This window comes from Xenopus tropicalis, chromosome 4, assembly GCF_000004195.4.
Source record: "Xenopus tropicalis strain Nigerian chromosome 4, UCB_Xtro_10.0, whole genome shotgun sequence".
Lineage (NCBI taxonomy): Eukaryota > Metazoa > Chordata > Amphibia > Anura > Pipidae > Xenopus > Xenopus tropicalis.
The window spans coordinates 103623729-103647733 of record NC_030680.2 but is presented as its reverse complement, the minus strand read 5'-3'; the positions used below and the strand labels follow the sequence as shown (position 1 = coordinate 103647733).

Genomic DNA, 24005 nt, shown 5'->3' with positions numbered 1-24005 from the left:
AATGCTTCTCATTCAGTGATGTTACATATACATTTGATTAATCCTTCCAAACAAAAACAAATGAATCATTATTCCTTCTGATTTACACACTGCTGCAATAAATGCTACTAAACCACTATCTATGAACCATAAAATCGTATCCATTAGAAGGCAAAATGCATATCTACTTATAAATACCAAATATGAAGCTGGCCATGCACCCCTAGCTCTGCTTTTTGACCTAACAGGGCTGATCCAGTCATTAAGGTTAAATGATTTTGATCAGACACTGTTAAAGAAGTCCCTGCAAAATCTGCATTTAGGGCTGAATCGGCAGGTGGCTGTAGAATCCCTATTGTTGCTACCTCCATATCGGACGATTCAGCCGTGAACGTCAATGGGGGAAATGACCGATTTTTCCTGCGACCAATGGTTGCAGGAAAGATCGTAATTACTACATGTATGGCCACCTTTAGGCTGTGGATGCAGTCATATCCCAAAGTTCTGTCAGGTCGCTAATGTGATAAATCTAGGAGGCTGCTGTTTTTGCCTAATACACCAGGCAATAATAAACTCTGTCAGGAGTGACAGTATCATCAGATAATGTCCCTGTATGGCAAGCTTTAGTGTTCCCACTACATTTCCATAACCGAGGCGAGATGTATTCAAAACTGCAAGGGGTGCCCCATTTTTTTCATATATTATATACAGTCAGATTACAGACAACTTTTCAGTTTGATTACTTAAAATATTTTATTTTTGGTTGATGCCTTAAAAAAGCTTTATATACTAATGTAATAAAATACCTTATATTTATAATATGCAAAACGCATTGCAATACACATGTGCACATATTGCTTTCCATTTCATATTGGTAATATGTTCATAGTCTACATTTTAATAAGTTAAAAGAAACCAAAATTATATAACTCTGAATATGTTAAAAGTTAATATATTTGTTTGAGAATATGTAACAGTAAAATTGTAAAAAATACAAAAAAATACTGAATGCAGTCACATTTTTGGTCGGTTGTAAAGGATTACGTAATGGCAAGTCATTGTTTTGTTTTTGTATTTAATGACATCCAATAAAGATATGGTGAGAAAGGAGAGCCAGGATTTTCATCCATGTCTGACCGTGGCAATAGACAACCAAAGGAAATGCGGCAGAAAAAAAAGCTGTATATTGACCTATTCACTATAGATCTGATGTAAAAAGAAACTGCATTTATTTCACATTTTAAGTTATATTTTACACGTTTTGTAAATTCAACCATAGTAAGTGCATCATTTCTGTAAAAAAATTTACAATAAAGTGACAACACATAAAAATAGCAACTGATGAAAACAGTGTGTGTGTAAAATTTACAGTTATGATCCACAAAACTCCATAAAGGCTTTTTTAATTGCCTAAATAGAAGCACGCATGAATTGCACGGGTTAAATGTGGTCAATCAGCAAAGTCCAAATGCTTTGCTTCTGTCATAGGAAATGCAACACCTTAATTTTTCCTCGCTACACAAATTTACAGTTAAAAAACAATTTTGTTCCACAGTTCCATACTGTGTCTTGTTATAAATAAGCACATTCATTTTAAAATCATACCTCACTAAGTGCACCCTATATACCAGGTCTTTCCAACTTCATGGCCCCCCAGCTGTAGGGAAACAGGTAGAGGGCTGCAGCCTGAATATCTTGGCAATACAGGGTTTCTATTTGAGGAATGGAAACAAACAGATATTTTGTATATAGAAGACAAATTCAGACTTTACTTAATGGTTTTTCCAGTTAAGGGAATACAAAAAAGAAAATACATATTGGCACAAACAATATCTCCCATTATTTAACAAGAAGGCAGCGCTAAAATTCTGTCTACACAAAGTGCGCTTCTCTGTGTTCTAGCTCCTGCATGCGTTTTGGCCTAAGTCTCTGATAGGTTGGCTTTATTTCTGTTGTCTGCAATTCAGTCATATTGCAGGGGCTTTTGTTTTGTCCCTGCATGTCAGATTTTCCATCTGAATCTGTAACAAGATTCACATTGTTGTTGTTAAACTGTATCTGAGCTGAGCTTACTGAGGCTATATTACTCTGATTTGTCTCTTCACTCAGCCTGGATTTATTTGATGGAGGATTGTAAAAAGTTCCTGGTGGAGGCTGCAAAGTTCTCGGTGCCCTTAAAGCCAAAACTGGACTGGCCTCGGCATAATTCCCTTCACTTGCCATCACGCTAGCTTTGGCAGGAAATGCAGATATTTTGGGAAGTGTGGAATTCACTGAATTAACATTAGATGACAAATTGGTAACTGCAGATCCGGAATCATGTGCTCTGATTTCTTGGGGAACGTTGGTCATAATCATGGCAGTTCGCGGGGTAATGTCATACTGTTTGTATTGCTTATCCCATGTTTTCTTTTGACCTTGGGTGTCATAACAGGAAAGTCTGTGACATAAATTAACAGTAGGGAATGGTTTGTTATCAGAAACCTCTTCAATAATAGGACTCTGGCCAAGTTTGTCTCCACTAGAAACATTTCTGGAATTCTTTTCATTCAACACTGAGGAAGAAAGAAGTCGATCCACAGGTAAACTAACAGGACGGACCACAGGTCGGGCTCTAGGAGCCCTCAACTGAACTTTGGTTAACTGTTGATAAGATTTTCCATGAGCAGAAAGGTTCGTTTTATAAAGTTCCTCCACATTCATTTTAGCAGGGCTGACTTCTCCTTCTGAAATAGTATCCATAGAACAATCTACAAAGGAATAAAAAAAAAATGTTCATGAAAAAGGGAGGGGGGCAAAAATATGCTTTTAAGAGAGAAAAGAGGTTAGGAAAAATGTGCATGGGAAGAAAGAAAAAGCAAAAAGCAGAAATATATGCATGAAAAATTCTCACAAGCTTTGCAACTGTCCAGTTGAACCACAAAATGACACAGCAAGAACAAAGAAAATGTCTCATTCTTGGTGACAAATGTAGTCGGCAAGAAAAATCTGTCTCTCCTGCCTGCTAATCTTTCTAAGCTTGTTTGTAAGGGTCAGAATTGTAGTGCTGCCACTGAACATGACAAAAAAATTAAACTACACAGAGTAATTGTTCATCTGGCACTGTTTGCCATGCATCACACACAGTAATTATTTTTTAACACTGGAAGTGACAACAGGCAGCGACAAGGGCATTTTGGTCATTCCTATTTTCAGTTAGTCAGCAATGACAGCCAAAACCTCCTGTGTCCCATTAAGCAATGTGTCTTTCCCTGTGATTTTGGCAGACAGGAATAAAAAGGGAGAAACCCCAAAGTATTAAAACTTATAAAGTTACATTGATAAAAGGACAGCACTGCTTTGTAATGCCAGAATGTAACAACCATTGTTAATGATTTTACAGTGACAAAGCATCTGCTGCAAATTGCAAAGTCATCATACATTTAGTTTGCAACCATTACCTTTTTATTGTGAGCATCTAGCACTACAGAAAGGTCAAGCTACCTTATAAAGTTGGTCAGAGAAACAGCTGCATGTAGGGAATTTTCTAGAGATGCACCAAATTTACTATTTTAGGATTCGGCTGAACCCTGAAACCTTCATAAAGATTTGGCTAAATACTGAACCAAATCCCAATATGCATATGCTATGAAAGGTTAATGAGTAAACATTTTCAACTTCCGTGTTTATGTGACAAAAAGTCACATGACTTTAAGGATTTGTATTTGGTTTGGCCAAATCTTGCCTGAATCCCAAACCGAAACCTAGATTCGGTGCAACCCTAGAATTTTCACAGTGAGTATAGAGTACTAGTTCACACAATAGACTCCACCATCATCTGATAAATACAAGAACTAGAACTATTACACAATTCTAAAAAAAAAAAACCATACACACTCACCAGGCTCATCTAAAGCACAGTCATTCAGTGTAGACCCAGGACTGACCACTTCTGATGAGGAATCCATGTTAAAATCATTTGGACAGCAGTTATTCTCTGTACGAAAAATATAAAATCGAATTAACATTTTTACTTGCTGTGTTTAGGTCACAATACAGACAGGCAATTGCTTTTAAGTTCCTAGGGAAGATAACATCCAGCTGATACACGAAATGTTGTTACATAAAAAGGTCTAAAAATCAGGATTTTTTGGAAAATGAGCTGGAATTTTTGAGACACCCCTTGGATTTTTCCATTTTGGGGTCCAAACGCCACTGTCTAATGGATATTCCTTTAATTGAACTGGCATTCAACAATAAGCATAGCGAGAAAATATAAGAATGTTAATGTAAATGTACTCCCCCCCCACTGTATTGTTTAAAACAATAATGTAGTTATGAGCAGTGGCTTTCAACTCATTAATACATTAATGATATTCATGATCTCACTTTTTAAAAAATTCTTCTACTACTTAGTGTTTGACTGCTATACGAAGGCATTATTCTGCCCACACATCCCTTGGAATGCATTTGCATAGTAATTCACATTCCAGTGCACAACCTCTCCTTATGCATTGTTTCTTTATGATAAGAGGAATTTTGGCACTTTACTGAAGAGAGGCAGACTAAAAGAAATACACCCAGCTTGCTAATTCTCGAGCTGTTTACATAGTGGACAGTGGCTGCTTTATGTAGAAAACATATACTTGCCAATCTCTTCTAGTACATCCATGCTCTGCTTTCGTTCTCTCTCCTCTACACCTTTAAATTGCAATGAATTTTCATCCAAAGAGCTGGCCCGTCTTGACAGTAAAAAATCCTAGTGAAGGAAAAACAAAATGTAATTTCAAGATTTCTTGAAAAACCAGCAGCTCTATATTACATGTACTGTGCCCACTTCCTTACTTCCTTTCCAACAGGCAAGGACTGTGATTTCCTGATTTGTTGGGGTTCTCTTTCTTCTGTAGAACTCACTGATTCAGGTTGACTTTCTTCAGGATTCAACATCTTTCTTGACACATCAAATATCCTATCATAATATGTAATAAGTAGTTCAACAATTCGTGCTTGATAAGGATAATCCACAAGAGAGGAAAGTGAAATTGTGGCATCAGTCTGACGTGGTCTGATAAGAGTGGGCCCAAATATTATCCCAAGGTTGCTAGCGGACATTTTATTTTCTTCCACATCTTCTGTGACTCTGCAAGATATCAAAGCAGATTTTTCTGTATTCACAGGCAAGTTTGAAAACATTTTATAAAAATAACATTAATGAAGAACATGATTGCATTCTCTCAAGGAAAAAGTAGTAAATATATATTTTAATGTAAATAAATTCACCAATTTACCTGTGTAGGTGCCCAATTAAGTACTGTAGTGTGTTATAGTTTGGTGTTGGCAGCTGTTTCAGTAGATCTCTAATTTTAAGAATGACTCTGTTCAGTTCAACACCTGAAGGCAGTCTCTTTAATGTGGGGCTACTTGAGTTAACCCCCAATTCTTCACTAGCACGTTGACTTTCTTTTGCCAATCCTATTAACTCAGTGTAGAGTCTAAACAAAATCAGCGGTTCAGGAAGCTATAGGAAATAATAGATTGTTTTATTTTATTTTACCAACCAAGTGCAACAATTCATGTATTGGTATAATCAGTTCTATAATATTACTGGTATAGTGTAGATTTCCAGAAAACACTGCCCATGTTTCCTTGGGGAAATAGTGTAAAATAACAAGGGTTTACCGTTATCTCAGTGGGTTACACATGAAAAATACAAAGTGCTGGGAAAAATACAAAACACACAAAGTTTGATAAAACAAGTGCAATTGTTTGGTTAAATGGTTTAACCAGCATGCCCAATCAGATTCAAATTTTTATCAGTTTAGTTATAAAACATGCTAAACTGCCTAACTTCATTGACTGTGTGCAACTTACTTTAAGATGTTACACTAGGCAAGACTCCTCTGGGTCAAATAAATTCAAAGAGAAATCTCTTTAAATACTAATTTCCCCTATAACACAAGAGTGGACAGTCTGTGGGATTGTCAGCTAAGTGGTTCTTGACATCAGAATAAGACACTTACAAAAGTTTCTTTAGCAACAAATTCTTTGCCTGATTATTACAACAAATTCTTTGCCTGATTTTTACAAATAAGTCACATACGGACCTTCTTTTATCACTAAAAAAGAAAGGCCGTAGTAAAGGTATTTTCAAACCAGTCAATAAATATGTCTTACCTGGCGAAGGTAGAGCTTTAGAACATTGCTGATGTCATGTGCATATAGATCTGACAGCTCTACCAAGTCTTTTCCATTCTCAAAAGCCTGACATAGCTTTTCAACACGAGACTTTGCTCCATTTACACGATAAATACCCTAGAAAACAATTTTTTAAAAAACATTTTTAATTGGACATTGGGTAATTCATTTCAGGAGGGCCTGAACTAAATGCATTATGCATAACAACACATAATTCTATTCTGCCATGCTGTACAAACATGGAATAGCTTCAGATTCCATGTTTGTCTTGTTTATTTTATGAAATTATCAAAAACAAACAAACATACATTTCTATGGTTAAAACAATAAGCATGTTTGGTACAAGCCCTGTTTATTGAACTTATGTCAAACAAGGGGTATACTGCCTCTTTAAAGACCACAAAAATAGAAAAACAAAACCTTATTATTTACTACAATGCAGCACAGGGCAATGGACAGATGACCCTATTCCCTTTTTTACAGTGTAAATAGAACATATTGCTTCACTCTCTAATCTCTGATATTAAAAAGACGTAATTTTAGTAATATTATGGAAATGTTAGAAATGTGCAAAAAACAAAAAAGAATATAAATATCCCAAATGGTATTTTCTAATTAAGATTTATAAAAAAAAAAAAAAATGTTCATGCAAAATGGACAAATGAAAAAAAAAAAGCTCTTGGCATTGTAAAAATGTGACCACACATCTAGACTAAATACACATTAACAAAGAGAAGACTGATCAAAGCAGGCTACCTGCAGCACTTCGTATTAATCTGAATAACTAGCTTTTATCCAGTGTTTGGTTCTTAAAGGAACGGTAGCACAAAAAAATGATATAGTATAAAAATTACGTATATTATGCTCTATTGCCCTGCACTGGTAAAAGTTATGTGTTTGCTTCAAATCCTTACTAAAGTTTATTTAAACAAAGCTGCTTTGTAGCCATGGGGGCAGCCATTCACAGGAGAAAAGGCACAGGTTAATTAGCAGAGAACAGATAAAACACCACTAAATTCTACAGAGCTTATCTGTTAGCTATTATGTACCTGTGCCTTTTCCCCTTTTTTCCCGGCTTAAATGGCTGCTCTATGGCTTCACAGCAGGGTATTTATATAATCTATAGTAGGGGTTCTAAAGCAGACACACCAGTTGTACCAGTGCAGGGCAACAGTACATTATATTTTAATTACTGTAAAACCCTTTCATTTTTTGGTGTTACTGTTTCCTTAACAGGCGCAACAAACAAAAACAAAATCTTAACAGATTGCACTGAACTTGATCAAAGTCTCATTAAACAAAAAAAGAGCACATACTGCATGGAAATATGCTCACTTACAAATAACAACCAGCAAATTGAGATTTTTAGACAAGTGGGCAATATCTCTGTCACACATAACTGTGCCACTCCTGCTCACTGCATCTCATGTCTGTAGTCTGACACTGAACGAGTCTTTCTAGGAAATTCATAGATATACTGCTGGATTTCTTTACAGCAAAAAAGATGATCAGCTTTGCAGATGTCTTAGGGATGGCATGGTAGCTATTCTGACGCTCTTTGTGCTTTGTAGAAGATACTGTAATCTTCTGTTTTATTTTAGGATATACTCACTTTTACAGTTAAAGCCCTGCTTTCAATTTCCGTTGTACACTTCTTTATAATAAAAGGAATGCCATCATGGGTGTTTTTAGCGGCCTGAGTAAATTCCACACCGAACAGATGAAGTCTTCCGTGAAGCTTTTTGTGTCCACACTGAATGGCCAGCGTCTCTAAACACTTCTTGTGGCAAGCAAGAGAACACTAAAATATAGAAACACGGTAAATAAGACATTCATCTATTGAGCTCTGACTAGTTCCAATTATGGAATCATTGACTTAACAAGTGTGTATAATTAGGGTAGGCTGCTGAAAAACCCTTGGGGTTAAATAGTCAGAATTAAAGTAGGCTGAAGCAGCAGAAACATGTAGGAGAAATATTAAGACAGGAAAAAAGCTATTTACTGCCATTTGTCTTTATACAGACAAATGCCTAAATATGTTCTGCAGAAAAAGATTGCATATGTAAAGGACACTGTTTACAACATTAATCTTACCTCTTCACACTCTGCTCCATGGAATACCACCAAGCTGTCACACTCTCTGCATTTAGATGGAGCTCTTAATTTTCGCAATTTGTGAGTCTGGGCTGCCTTAGACATATTAGTATTTCTAAATGGCCCTGGAGAATTGGCAATCTCAGAAACAAGGTCATTCAAACCTACAAAGAATAGCAGTTGTAAGTGGGTAGCTATTATGCATGTGTGCCTTATTAAGAGATATCAATGCATTATGTACCCTCCCAGTGATTCTAATTGCTTAACTTTACACTGGCTGGTGATCCTTTTCTGGCCAAGAGCTGTCTTTTATTGGGCAGGTGCCTCCATCTGCCCTCAGGTTCCCAGGCATTCACTGTACCTTATTTTCAGTATTTGTGCATGCGGAGCACAGAAATATTTAACCCGTTCTGTACTGCACATGTACAAAGTCTAAAGAGGCGGAGGAGATAGGTTGGAAAACTGGAATAATATGGGGCTGGCCTACCCAGGAGCAAACTAACATTAAAAGAAGTGATTAAAGTCACTGGGGGGCAAGCAAGACAAATTGGCACACCCAGTAACTGAGGCTGTTTACTTTAATAGCAGTGAACAGCAGGATGGTTTGTGCAAAGTGCAAATGAAAATATATCATACATTAATTGAGCAAAATATTCTTCTATGCACAGGGCTGGCTTTGGTTGTGCCAACACACAGTAAGGCAGATGACACATGAGGAGATTAGTCGCTCTGCGATTAATCTTGTTTAGCGGTGATGGCTAATCTCCTGTGAATGCTTTCCTACCAGCAGGAATGTAAATCGCCAGTAAGAAAACATATGTTGCTTCGACTTTCCAAAGTACCTTCAAGGAAACTTAGTTCGACTTTGGAAAGTTGAAGCAACACTTATGTTTTCCTACCCACGATTTACATACTCCCCAGTAGGAAAGCATTCAGAGGAAATTAGTCAAGGTTTTTCCCAGATTATGCTTAAAGATCACTTGGGCCTGAAGAGAAAACCAGTGTGAATTTAAATATTTATTTTACTGCCACACAACAGGGATGCTTGGCCAGGGCTCATTGGTACACACATAAAAACATACAATCTTATTTTTACCATTCTCCGAAGGTGAGGGTGGTTCCCTTTCATCAAGATCATCAGCTGATGACATAGTTCCTGTAGATGGCGTCCTGGGAAGCCTTCTCTTAAAACCACCTGTAGTTACATTTTGAATCAATATTTAATTTCTGACAGATTTTCTTCTTACATGAATACACCTTTATATAACTACAAAGATTTTGTTTACCTGGGCTTGCAGATGGAGAATCCATAGAACGGGACTCACTGCTGCCTCCTGCACTCTCTGAATCACTACACATGCCTCCACTTTGGTTCCCTACAGACCAAGATCTAAAAGGCGGTGGCCCTCTCATTCCTTTAAGCACAAAAAATGAATATGGTCATTTTTAATTAACAAACCGTTTTCCAAAGAATTACAAGGTAACAAGTTATCAATTTACAATTTTTTTTTTTTTTACCGGGAATATCTATGCTGCTGCTGGACCTTTTCTGCTCCATCTTGTTAGATCGTCTATAAACAGGGCTGCCAATGTCATCAGGGGGCTGAGAAGGGAATTCTCCCGAGCCTTGAGATAAGTTGCCTTGTGATGCATGTGCATTATCTTCTTGTCGCTTAGACAGAAGTGACCTTAATATTAAAAGATTTACTGCTTTTACTACTCCATGTCTAATGCGAAATGTTTTATGACAATTATTCTACAACAAAGTTGTAGTATAAATTCTAAACTGGAATCTCTAAATGTAAGATCATAATAAATGAAGTACAAACTTATGTGAGGAGAACTTTTGGTGCAGACAAATAACTTCTGCTATACTCTGCTAACTATTTGTTCAACATTTTATTAAACACAGACTGGGTAGCATGTTTGACTGGTCTGATGCTTTGATGTTGTCATTAACCTGTATATCTATATTTAATTATTAAATCAGCATAAATTTTGTCATGCACATTTCACATCTGCATACCCAGGCGCCAAAACTCTAGAATATTCTCATAAAGGACCATTAATGAAAAGATGGAAGGAGTAACCAACTAAAACTGCATCTGCTTTTATAGTCTGAACCACATGTTAAACTGACAGCTAGTGAATGTATAAAGCTTATTTTATTATATACATATTATTATTAAGCAAGCCAAAATAAACTAGCCAAAATATAGAATGACTGTTTTCAAAAGAGTTAGACTGGATATAGCTTTTAGCTGAAATGGCTTTCTAGGAGCCATAGTTTAAAAGTATCCAGCCGTGAGTGGTTAATTTAAAGCAGATTATTTTCAGTTGTTTACTTGTTGGCTGGTTATGTAAAGCTGCCTGTGCAACATTTGTGCAGGCTGCTCATCCAACATGTATCTCTGATAATATAGAAAATGTAATAAATAACCATTGTGACTTTAAGGACCACTCATGGCTTTTCACTATTGCCGTGAATGAGAAGTGACCTGTGACAATCCTCTCACAGTCCTGATAATACAGGGAACCCAGTTTTTAAAAAATGTACAATTACCTTTTTTGCTTATAATTAGAAAAATGTAATTTCAACTCCCTATAGTTCACCTTTACCTCCAAAAGGCTAATGTCCTAAGCAAGTGTTTGGAACTAACCAACACACTATCATGTTTGCTTAATAAAAATGCAAAATTAGGTGACCGAGCCTGCCTCTTGCCTTTGTTACAGAAGTCTGCACAGAATCTTGGGAGATTTACTTACCCTCCAATGTTTGTAATTGAAGCTTCACATGATCCTGTCTCAATAGGATCATCTTCTTTGGGCAAGTTTTTGACAAAATCTGAATACTGCTGTCCTGGCTCATAAAGCTTGGCATTCTCACACAGGGTCTGGCAATTAACCGGAAGGGATACTACTTGGCTATGCTGTAACTGGAACAGATTCACTGTTGCCTGTGGACAAATGACTTGATTAGTAATATAAAAAGCAATGTTAAAAGCAATACTTAGTTTATAACACAGATCACATACTTATAAAGGAAGCAAGTTAAATGTGTGAAGTCATTAAAGGAGAACTAAACCCTTAAAATAATGGTTAAAATACCATATTTTATATACTGTATTTGCTGCACCACCTTAAGTTTCAGCATCTCTGTAGCAACAATGATCCAGGTCTTTACAGTTGTCACAGGAGCTCCCCATCTTGAAAAATGTCTGCGACACTCACATGCTCAGAGAGAAGCTAAGCTTAGGGGTTGTCACAAATCATTAAGCAGAAAATGAGGCGGCCCTGTTATATAAGCTGATGCTACAGGGCTGATTATTAAAATCTGATGCTAACTGCACTGGTTTCTGAGCTGCCATGTAGTGATTATCTGTATTAATTAGTAGTCAGCCTTATATTGCGACATTTGTATTCTTTATATAAAGTATATTGTGAGTCGGTCCCTAAGCTCAGGTAAGTGTCAGTAGCACAGAATATGTGCTGGGAATCAGCAGAAAAAAAGATGGGGAAATACTGGGGGGCACAGATCTTCTTTGCTAAAGGGCAGTGGTCACCTTGGGCTGGTACAGAGCCCAGTACAATGTTTGTGCCCTACCATCCTAATTTTTATAATATAAAATGGCTAATACAAGTATGCAGACCCCAGAGAATGATTTAGGACATCGAGGTAAATGCAGCTCTTATTAATGTATTACTTTGACTGTAATCCATTAAAAATTCTGTACCATTTCTGAATAAATCAGATAACTCTTCACAATTCTATACATTTGTGTTGGTAATTCTATAGACATTTGTGTTGGTTATTTTGAAAATGAGCTATAAAATATAATTCAGGCAAAGGAAGAACACAGAAGCAAAGTACTTGACCTAACTGTCAAAATATGACTCCTGCACGAAGAGAGACAGGTTGATGTCAATAATTATTTCAGAAACAGTCCAATTTTTTTTAATTCATTATATTTAGAAAGTTCCTTGTCTCCATGAGACAACACCAATAGTAAATTCTATTTTGGCAATAGTCCCCTCAATTAGATTACAGCTTTCCACAATTTTCTGATCACAAAATCCCTTAAAAGAATAATAAAATGGCTGCACGGTACAAAGGCATGTTGTTAATAACCACAGTTAAACTTTCAGGAGGCAAACTTAGAACTATAACAAGATTTCCCATCACAATGCCATGTGCCCTGTATTTTTTGCCAATCCAAGTAAAAGTGCAGAGCAGCATTGTGTCTATATCATGCTGACTTTGTGAAAACACAGAATGCATTACTTAAAATGGAAATTGTGTGCTACAGGGAAGAAACTTTGGACTTTGGAGTTCTGGGGTTTTAAACTGTGCCTCAAGGATTAGTGGTTTGTTGCAGAGTAATAATAGATGCATTCATTACATAGATCACATAATTAAAACTGAGAAGACTGGTTAGCAGCAAAAGCTCAGAAGCATAAAAGCACTATACAGCTGCACAATTAATTTAGATTAAACATAGACCAAAGTCCATCAAGTTCAACACCTCCAAGCGAACCCCAGTGACATAAACAGACTTATACCAACCTAACTATATATACCAACATCAATACTAACTGCAGATTTTAGTACAGGTATGGGATCCCTTATCCAGAAACCCATTATCCAGAAAGCTCCGAATTACGGAAAGCCTGTCTCCCATAGACTCAATTTTAATCAAATAATATAGATCTGATTTCCTTTTTCTCTGTAGTAATAAAACAGTACCTTGTAATTGATCCCAACTAAGATATAAATAATCCTTATTGGATGCAAAACAATCCTGTGGGGTTTAATTAATGTTTTATTGATTTTTTACTAGACTTAAGGTATGGAGATCAAAATTACGGAAAGATCCCTTATCCGGAACACCCTTGGTCCCAAGCATTCTGGATAATGGGTCCTATACCTATCACAACAGCCTTGGATACAATGTTTGTCCAAGAACTCATCAAAGCCCCTCTTAAAGGCAATAACAGAATCTGCCATCACAACATCACTAGGAAGGGCATTCCCCAACCTCACTGCCCTCACCGTGACAAACCACTTACGGTGCTTCAAATGGAAGCTCTGTACCTCTAATCTAAAGGGGTGGCCTCAAGTGCACTGGTTGTTTTTACGGGGGAAGGGGAAGAACACCCCCTATTTGCCTATAACCCCCTCTAATGTACCGTATATACTCGAGTATAAGCCGATCCGAATATAAGCCGAGGTACCTAATTTTACCTAAGAAAACTGGAAAAACCTATTGACTCGAGTATAAGCCTAGGGTGTCACCAGTAGGGCTGGTGCGAGTGAGCCAGCACACAAAGTGTGCTCACACTTTGGTTTAATTGAGTATCCCAAAAAGATTTATTTATTATAGCCAAAACCAAATGCACAGTTTCATTTAGAAAGTCATTTGCTCAGTTATGATTTTGTATAAACAGCAGCTGAAGGTCATGGGATTCCAAAGTCTATATTGATTACCAAGAAAAGCACATTTAAGATTAGCAGAAATAGTACAGGAGTTGGTGCAGCCATTGGTAATCTGTGATGTTCTACCAATACCTAAGGTAATAAAAACAGCAATGACAATAGCCCTTTCCAGTTTGATACTATAAATGCATGGATTACAAGTGTCGGTGAAACAAAATAATTTTTTATTAACCAGAAACCATCAATCTAAAATTCAAAGATAAAGTTTCCCCTGACTCCTACATAGCAAAATCGTTTAGGATTAATTGCATACCCTTTAGGCTCTGTAAATTGTTCTAAAAATTACAAGAGTTATTTATGATGTGGTGGCAGCCATGAAGTAAAATCCACCTCAGTTCTAGGACCAGTCTTTGAAGGAAGTATAAAATAGTCAGACTAATACAGACCAGTGTCTTTTACCACACAATCCCCCAAGTTTGTAAATGTTCGGTCTTGCAGTTCAGTTTGGATTTACTGCAGACCATTATTGGCGCCCCCCGACAGACTTGTGTCCTTGCGTACCTGCGCCGCGCTCTCCCTATGCCAGCTTCCCAGAACGCCATCCTAACTGTTTGCTCTTCTCCTGTGCGCTCTGCTCTTCTCCTGTGTACGCTTCTGATCTGCTTGGCGCCGCAGTCGCGCCAGTGACGTCACGCGCCCCCTTCAGTTACTCATGGCCTGATCTTACAAGGTCTAAGATCAGGCCATGAGTAACTGAAGGGGGCGCGTGACGTCACTGGCGCGACTGCGGCGCCAAGCAGATCAGAAGCGTACACAGGAGAAGAGCAGAGCGCACAGGAGAAGAGCAAACAGTTAGGATGGCGTTCTGGGAAGCTGGCATAGGGAGAGCGCGGCGCAGGTACGCAAGGACACAAGTCTGTCGGGGGGCACATCGGGCACATCATGCCATATACTCGAGTATAAGCCGAGGGCTACTTTTTGAGCACATTTTTAGTGCTCAAAAACTCGGCTTATATTCGAGTATATACGGTACTTGTACAAAGTAATCAATCCCTGCAAACATGAAGGGGAGCTGAACCAACAGTGAACGCTGCTTATGCTGGGGTTGTGTAAGGAAATTGAAGTTCAAATCATCCAAATGGTATTACACCCCCTTTTCAACTTTAATTTAAGAAATAGAACTTGTGCTGAACACATTTTTGGCAGTTTTTTAAAGTTAGAAATATGAATGTTCGCTATTTTTTTTTTTTTTTTACACTTAACAGTGCAAAAACTGAAATTAAAAGTAAAGTCACATTCTACACAACAAATCAGCAGTCCACTGAAACACTCTCCTATATCTCAGAACTTATTGTTCACCTTTGAATTAACTTTTAGTATGACATAGAGAGTAATATTCTGAGACAAATTGCAATAGGTCTTCATTTATTACTTGTATTATTTTTGTTCAGCAGCTCTCTAGTTTTGAATTTCAGCAGCCATCTGGTTACTAGAGTCCAAATTACTTTAGCAACCAGGCAGTGGTCTGAATGAGAGACTGGCATATGAATAGGAGAGGGCCTGAACAGAAAGATAAGGAATAAAAAGTAGCAATAATAAAACTGTAGCCTCAAAGAGCAACTGTCTTTGGCTGCCGGGGACAGTAACCCCATTTGAAAGCTGGAAAGAGTCAGAAGAGGAAGGCAAATAATTCAATAACATTAAAGAACTAGATTATGAAGACAAATTGAAAATTGTCTATTTTACAACATACCAAAAGTTAACTTAAAGGTGACCCATCCCTTTAACAGGTGGCAACTGAAGCAAAGGAGGGATCTGTTTATACAGAGGGCTTCTCAGTGTACTGAAAACAGCATGTGACAAGAAACAAAAAACACACATTTCCTAATTAAAACAATAGTCAAAATGTATGTTCAACCCAAGACCTATTCATTCAACTCATGTTCAACAAAAGGTTAAAATGCTCTTTTAAGAAAACAACTCCTGACTTACAGAGCAATAACACTAAGTTTTCCAAAATATTAAAATATTGATTTAGGCACAAAGTTTTGCAGATCTGTGTGTAATCAAGCCTTTAGATAACTACAATATAAACACAGTTTGGCAAACTGCCACTTCAGACACATACTCTGCCAAGTGTGGTTTAATGAAGTGCTGCACTTATCTTTATCATATGTCATGGCTTTAACAATACCAATGGTTCAATTACTATGGTAGTAGAGAGTCAGGAAATGGCAGCTGCTGCTCTAATATTGCCTATTTTTGTGTTGCACGAGAACTTAACTGCCACAGCCCTACCACAAATTACAATGTGCTGAATAAACAGATTTGCAATTGAATAATATTATTGACTCTAGAACACACTAGTTCATTCAATTCAATTAGATATGATCTGACATTTAAAGCAAAGGCAAGACTGGCTACATATTGATTGTAGGGCTCATTAACAAATTCAAGGTGCAGTGCAAAGTGCATAATTGTGCCAATCCAAATGCAAATAGCCTTGCAGTCAAGTGGCTGTGTCAGCTTTGTTGTATGAGGTGCAAAGTACAGGGTGCACAGACACAAGGAAACCTTTGAGGGTGTGTTACTTTCAGGGCTCACTCTGCATGTTTGAACTTCATATGCTGAATCAAATGCTAACTGCGAATGCAAAGGGCCCCCCCCTTAATATGCCCCAAAAACAATCAAAGGTGAAGACATACAAAAGCATAGACATACAAGCTGAATCAGTAACACCTTCACCAAAATTATGGTAAATAAGGCATTACTAGAAATAACACATTCTGCTCCAACAAGGAAAATATTCCCCCCGCCCCCCCCCCCCTTTTTTTTTTCTTTGACAGGAAGGTAGAAAATGTACCTCAATACTAACTTACAAAAACAGATACTTTTTTTTTTTAATGCAGAAAAAGTAAACTATGAAAATGACAGTGTAAAAGCAACCATGTTGTTCCACTGAAAAGTGTTGAATTTTGAGACATGAAGTCCCTCTTCTTTCCATAGTGGGTAGAAGCAAAAGGACTTTAAATCCAAAAATAAATCACCATATTGAACAAGGTGCGTGTTGAGCTGGATCACTCTGTTAGCCTAAGGGGGTGTGGGGAGCTGATCCCTGAGAGTAAGACATGTGTGTGTAAAAAGAAAAACACATTTATATATATTTCTAGAAGTGTTTTTGCACATATTTTATATAAATCCAACTGAATAAGCTCATGTAAAAGGTATATTTTCCTTTTTAACATTTCTATTAGCCAAGTACAAAGGAAAATTTAAAGAATGACAGACCAATAAATGCTTTGTGACAAAAGAAATTACCAGAAAAAAAGACTGACTTACAGCTTTAAGAGTGAGATCACACTGATAAATAAGTTCTCGAATTTGCGTTAAAAGCTCACTCTTAAAGTTTTCCATAGAGTTCCTCCTCTCCTCAACTTCTGCCATACATACTTTGTAATATTCTTTAGCTTCTTCAGCCTGCCAGGTAAGAAAAGAAACAAGCAGTGATCTAAAAACATTCATATTCAAAATATTGCAGCATTTAGGGCTAAGCCCCAAAATATTTTTAAATTCATGTACTTAATGACTGTAGTGGGAGAAGCGGACAGTAGGCTTGTGACTAAAATAGCAGATTGCCTGAACAGAGAGATAATTAATAAGTAACAATAAAATTGTAGCTCCACAAAGCAATAGTTTTTAGCTACTGAGATCAGTAACCCCCATTTGAAAACTGGAAAGAAGGAAAATAATGCAAAAGGCACCAGAAACACCACAGTACATCTATACTGTGTAACGGTCTAGCTTGATTTGCTTGCAGGCTATGGAGGTGCACAGTATCAGAAAAAGCTATACTCTGTTTACAATGACTATCCTTACAATGAGTCTAGGTGCTAAATTGCTTTATATACTTCATATTATGAAGATCATTTTAATTACAATTCAGACCTAGAACACCCACTATGTGGGAAAAGGTGCAAATCAATATTTTAAGCACCAAATTTAACAGAAATCTTGCTCAAGCCCACAAAGCTACTTGTAGTAAATGAATAGCTGCTTTAGCAGGTAGAATATTAAATTTTTTGGCATATTATTTAAATGCCTTGACTACTGTAATTAACACTTTCTTGGAGCCACAACAAATTCAAGACATAGCCTGTGATATAAATAGCAGGTCTGGCTATTCTTCCTTGCAGAAGTGGTAAATGAAACTGTCAGACAATAACAATAAAAGTTTCAAGTAACCACAACATACCTAAAATAAAAAAAAAACATTGTTGCAGATATAATTATAACTGAAACATGATGCTAAAGCAAGACTAAAGCCAGTTTACTGGCTTACAAAAGAAGAAATGTGATAAACTTTTGCTCAGAGTTTTCCATTAACCATTTTGTGATTTATTCAAGCTAGCCAACCTTGCACACTCACAATATTATGTATGCTTAATTGAGATACAGTATAGAAAGTGATATTTGACCGTTGCTGTGTTTTAGGGAGAACTGTGGTGTTCCTTCTCTGCCTGTCAACTCTTTCTATTTAAAAGAACCGCAAACACTGCCTATACAATGCTGATAGGCACTGCTCGAGAATGGGGAGATCCTATCAGCCACCATATACAGTTACCAGAGCCATTCACAGATGTACACTCTGCAGGCAGAATTTCTGCACAAATAATTGTCACCAAGCCTATGGTGAAATGTCGACTATGGCCAGCATGGTACATTGTGATTTTGGTGAATAAGGCCGGTGGAAGTGGACTTACTTGCTGAATCACTCAATTGCGACCACATAGTGGGCAAATATTAAATAAGAATAATATCACACTCTATCCAGCTAATGTGACTATACAATACACGTAGACAAAGAATGGATCAAAAACAACATCTTAGTATAAATGTGTTAAAAATAAGAAATATGCAAAAACAGCATATAAAGATAAATAAAACTGTGTTACTTTGTAAATAATTCTAATAAACTCATCTGAAGAGAGAAAACAGTTGTACATGGAGCCATGATAAAAAAAAACCAACAAAACGAAAAATCAGGATGTCTGGTCACTTTCAGATATGAAAAAGTCAACAACCACTGCTTCAGTTAATCTACCCTACTAGTTATTTCCATGCAGCTGCAACTTCCTCCCCATTAATTATTTATCAGTTTGCCGTGCCTTTTCCTCTGTTTTTTTTCAACTTAATATTTACATTCACTCACCCACTATTTCTCCTCTAACAGTTTCCATTTTTTCTTTACTTGCTTCTAATGTAGTTATCTCTTACCAGCTCCACCCCCAGCTAGAATATTACATTACTTACTACCAACATAGTATCACGTAGCATTCTACATGATTTTGCAGAAAGTTGCTAGAACAGTTTTACGTTTTAGCAAACGAGAAAACAAACAAAAAAAAGGGAAAATACTAAAACCTCTAACGTTCCATTGCTCTAAAGTTTTATAAGAAACCAGCTTTTTAAACAAAAAAAAAAACAAAAAAAATTTATCAGGTATCATGTAATTACAAAGAGTTTGCATAAATAGTATAAATTATTGTATAAACAAGCTCTTCCCTTTCCTTAGTTCCTGCCTGTGACTGAAGTATACAGATAAGCAGGCCATTTAGTTGTCTGCTTTGAGGGTAAGGCCCCACAAGGCTGATTGCCCGTACGCTTAAAAAAATCTTCTACTTGTGCCTGCACCTGGAAGCACTGAATTTGCATGGGCACATGCAACCAATATCCGCCAGCAAATGACAATTTTTGCGATACTTGGCAAATATCAGCTACGTGTGACTGCACCCATGTGGATTCAGTGCTTCCATGTGCAGGCACAAGTAGAAGATTTTTCAAGTTTATGGGCGGATTGTCAGCCTGTGGGGCCTTACCCTAGATCACAGGAAAAATGCTGCACCACTACTGGCAATACAAATCACTGCAGTCAAATTATTCAGATTGGGTAATCAGGCACAAATGCATCAGTGAATTTATCAGTGGCAATTTATATTGGCAGCTGATAATTACAAACATTTTGCTTGTTTAATCTCTTGCGTGGTGGCATTGCCCTTAACCAAAATACTGAATGCCTTTTCCTCTGTCTCCCACAATGATTCAAAAGAACAAAAGTTAGATAATGAAGTATTTTTCACTACAGATATAAGTCCCAATCAAAAGTTCTGACCTTCTGTGAAGCTTCCTCTTCTAGACGACGTCTCTTCTCTAGTTGTTTGCTACCATCCTTTTGAAGTCCCCCACTTATGCTGAGCAAGTCCTCCTCTGCTCGCATTGTACTGGACTTTGCTTTTTCATGTTCATCTTGTCGCTGGGCATTTAAAAGTTTAGCCTTGCGTAAAGCTGCCTCCAGATCTTGCTGCAAAAAATAAACTAATATTGTAGTATAAAAGATTTATATTCTTTTGTTTTTCAAAAAATCCACCAAAGGCTAAACATGTACAGTATTAATCAGGCTTTTTAAATATGTACCCCCTGGCATGATTACATTTGTGCCTATCTTCTATACTCCCTTTCATTTTATTGAGCAAACTTTATATTTTTTGTTCAATGATTTATCTACTAGTGGTGGAACTGGTAACAGAAAAGTTCACCCCCACGAAAGAAAGCTTTTGGTGGGGATTAGCAAGTGGATTTGAATTCAGCCTCTGGCCCCCCCACCCTAGCCTCACAGCTGGCTGGCCGACTGCTCAGCAGAAGGGGCTGGGGAGAGGCACTACTATACAGCAGACACCACTGTCCCCCCCCCCCCCCCCACATACACACTGTTATATACAGTCTTTTTCAGCATATTTGGTTTCCATATTTTGATTTGCATTCTTTCAGCCTTTATTATGTCTTTCTCCATAACCTATGCTTTACTTCCCAGTAACGTATGTTATGTTCTGCTCCCTTATTGCCATTTTTTTCCCTTTTCCCATTGCCACAACTTTTTTATCCAGGTTCTCTCCATCCTTTTGCCCGTATCACTGTTTTCTGTTTTACTCTTTCATTATTTGTTTGCTTTGTCTCCCTCTCTTTTACCATGACCTTGAGCATCATTTTTCATTTGGTCTTAGTACGGGAAGCACTGTGAAACGTAAATTTTAAAGGGGGAAAGTGTCTACAGCAAATGTACAAGGTACTGTTTATTACAGAGTAAAAAGGAAATTGGCACTCTCATAAGTAATTATTTGTAAAGCTTGAGTTTTGAAATCTGTAGTTTGTACTGAGTGTGAGCAATATTACTCTGTATTCATTTAAAGAAGTTTGGTATCTAAATAATGGCTGTTTGGTGTTCTAAATTACAGGCTACAGCCACAACAAACTAACAGCACCCACCCTGTGTCATATATCACTGAAAACCAATACGAATTTATACCCAGTTGTTGTGTACCTCAGTTACTAACATAAGGAAACACAATGACAAGCCAATTTATGCTAAGCAATTAATGTAAAGGGACATGGCATAGTACACTATACCTGCTTATAACTCTTACGCTGTCTGAGGAAAAGGTGTTGGGGTGGGAGTTGACTATAACTGTGTAAAAAAAAAAAAAAAAAAAAAAAGCACTGCTTTAAAAATTTCCCAGGCTAGTGCATTTTTTTTCTTTTGAAAAGTAGTGCTGCCCCAAGGGAATTTACTTAGCGACTTACTTACATCAATATGTTTATGTACTCTTTCACAAAGCAGCATAACATTTTTGACGTTCTAGGAAATAGGACAATTAAATGGGATATATACATCATTGCTGTACTATTTATTTTTGTTAGATTTTTGTCTTACAAGTCCTCCCTTTAAGAGGAATCCACATATATGAGGGAAGGATTTTCCCTGGCTTGGGTCAATGAATTGTGTGACTTCAGGTATATTGCCCTGTTTAAGTAAGAATATCTTAAAATAGTATTAACATCTTAATTTGAAACAAACCATTTTTTTCTGCTCTCGCTGCCAAAGGTCTTTCATTTCCTTCCTTTGTTTATCAAGCTCCGATCTTCTAGCTTGGAGAGGCTGAAAAAATAGTTAAAAATAGAGAAACACAATAAGCTAAATTGGTGTTAAATTCACAAGACATTTGTTTTAGAAATAATCAGTCAAGTTTTATAAATTAAATCTATTACAATTCGTACTTGAAATATTCTTCTTTCATACATATGGAGGTATGTCTTATGTATCACCCCCTTGATGGCCAAGAAGCCAGCTTTCATTACAGAAAATCACACTGATACCATTGGCAAGCTTTTATCAGAGACACTTCTAGGCATTTATATCTGGTAAATGTCATATTTTTAATAGAACAGCTTTTCTACCAAAAGTATCTTTAACATTACTAAGTAGTTAGTAAGTAAAAGGTAAGTAACATTTGACCAGTGTATTATAATATTTACCTGAATGAACTTGTTGCTTTGAAGAGCACCAATTGTTTGCAGAGAAACTTGGCTGCTGTCAATATCATTCTGAAAAGCAGCTAAGAAGGTGGACTGGAATGGCATATACTCCTAAAATATAACATATTAACCATTGAGTGCAATTTGAATTTACAATGATTTTTGCAAACTGCACACTACAAAAAAAGGAAGCAATTTCTATTTTTAAAACATTTTACTGATCAGTAAGACAATTTGCAATTCAGCAACACAAAGCTTTTAAGCTTTAAAGTGAATAAAATTACTTACCTGATTATTAACCAAGGATCTTGCACTTTCAGCCATTTTTGCAAGATTTCTGGCAGTTTCAATTTCTGCAGATTCAAAGAGATCATCATATAAAGTACAACAACACAATTTAAAGTCAGAATAGAATAAAATTAGTCAATGGTTCTAGTCACTGACACAGCTAGTAATTTAGAAATCACATTATTGACAGTCTGTAGAACATGCCTGACAACAGATTTCATTCCAAAGCTCATTAGACGTGAAGAGGAGCCACTCACCCACGCTAAGCCTTCTCTCTACCCAGGCAAGAATATCCTTGGTATATTTTGACCAGGCTTTAGCATATGACAGTGCGGATTCAATTCCACTGTCGTACCGCAGAAGCATGTTGTCCACTTCTTCTGCCCTAAGGTGCCCTAAAACAAAATAAGAGTTAAATTAGAAACTTATTTTTCTGCTATGTCCTGCAAGTTGGACGCAGTGTCAGCCAACCATGAATGCTGTAGTTACTCTGATCTTGGATTGTTCTTTAATGCCAGATGACACTAAATAGGACTGACAGGGATTTTCAAGAGGGGTCAGAGTAACAAGCAACTAAGATGCTCCTGTTGCCTACCACATGATTACTGCAATGATTGTGCATTTTATTCTCTTGTGCTCTGTAGCCAATATATCTAAACCTGAACAAAAGGGAAAAACAAACTCTACACCACTGCACTGTGGACTATTAAAAAATTGTTTATGTCCATACAGTGCTTACCTGGAATATCATCCCTCTTTTGAATTGATCCAGCTGAATCGTCCACAGAAATGTTTTCAAATGACTAATACACAAAAAAGAAAAAAAAAGTGAGACAGAGAAAGTAAAAATTTACTAATCTATAAAACAATGTTTTTCAAATGATAATAAACGTTACAAGGGACAGGGAAAGTCTATGTACCAGGAGTAAAAGTAATTGTACCAGCCCCACTGTTTTAAAGATGGTTTAGTCAAGGAATTAAAAGTTTAAAGCATATATTTCTGCATGAGACTTTCTCATATGCCATATACCCCATTAAAAACAGTTATAAATGGAGCATTGTACAATAAGGGATAGTGGTTTTTTTAAAGTAATAAACTGCTTTAGAGGATTAAAAAAAATTACTGCAATGCTAAGTACTAAGAGAAGTTCTCCGTTTGCAATTGTTCCGTCATGCTTAGCAAAAAGGTTAATTAATTTCAAGGCTGCAAGGAAAATGGAGAGTAGCAGCTGATGTGGAATGGCTGAACTGAGGTGAGAAGAGCCGTGCAACACATAGAAATATAACAAAACATTAAACAGCCCATAGCACATTCACACCAAACACAATTATGAAATTATAACCTACACATCCTAATGTAGGCTTCTGTTAAAAACAAACAAAAAAAGAAAATACCAATGTAGAGGATTACATAAATAAATAGATTGACAGCTAAGACTAATATTATATTCTAGAAAAGGATATAATAGATTGTACCAAATTATGTTTTGTGCGTAGTAACAGGTAAAGCAGGGCCCGTCAGCACACAAACAGGATGAATTTAAGTGCCAATATGCAGTCTACAATTTCCTCACCAAAATCTGTCCAGTATGTGTGCGCATCAATGGGCCAATGCCATGCCTCTTAGTGTGCACACAAGGGGCAGACAGATTAAGACTGGCTGAAAGAA

At 36.9% G+C, this 24005-nt stretch overlaps 1 protein-coding gene across 2 annotated transcripts in view; it reads right to left on the bottom strand.

Moving 5' to 3' along the window:
- Positions 1-706: 706 nt before the first annotated feature.
- Positions 707-24005, bottom strand: part of arhgap29 (Rho GTPase activating protein 29) — a 67606-nt gene continuing 44307 nt past the window's right edge. Inside the window, 19 exon segments of one of the 2 annotated variants that reach the window (NM_001130291.1) lie at positions 707-2729; positions 3860-3955; positions 4609-4717; positions 4804-5098; positions 5247-5476; positions 6133-6270; positions 7766-7954; positions 8248-8411; positions 9344-9442; positions 9534-9662; positions 9766-9935; positions 11014-11204; positions 17021-17158; positions 19851-20039; positions 21591-21671; positions 22049-22159; positions 22337-22401; positions 22594-22731; positions 23076-23139. In NM_001130291.1, coding sequence (NP_001123763.2) covers positions 1852-2729; positions 3860-3955; positions 4609-4717; positions 4804-5098; positions 5247-5476; positions 6133-6270; positions 7766-7954; positions 8248-8411; positions 9344-9442; positions 9534-9662; positions 9766-9935; positions 11014-11204; positions 17021-17158; positions 19851-20039; positions 21591-21671; positions 22049-22159; positions 22337-22401; positions 22594-22731; positions 23076-23139 — 3474 coding nt within the window. In that variant the 3' untranslated portion in view covers positions 707-1851. 2 annotated transcript variants of the gene reach the window in all.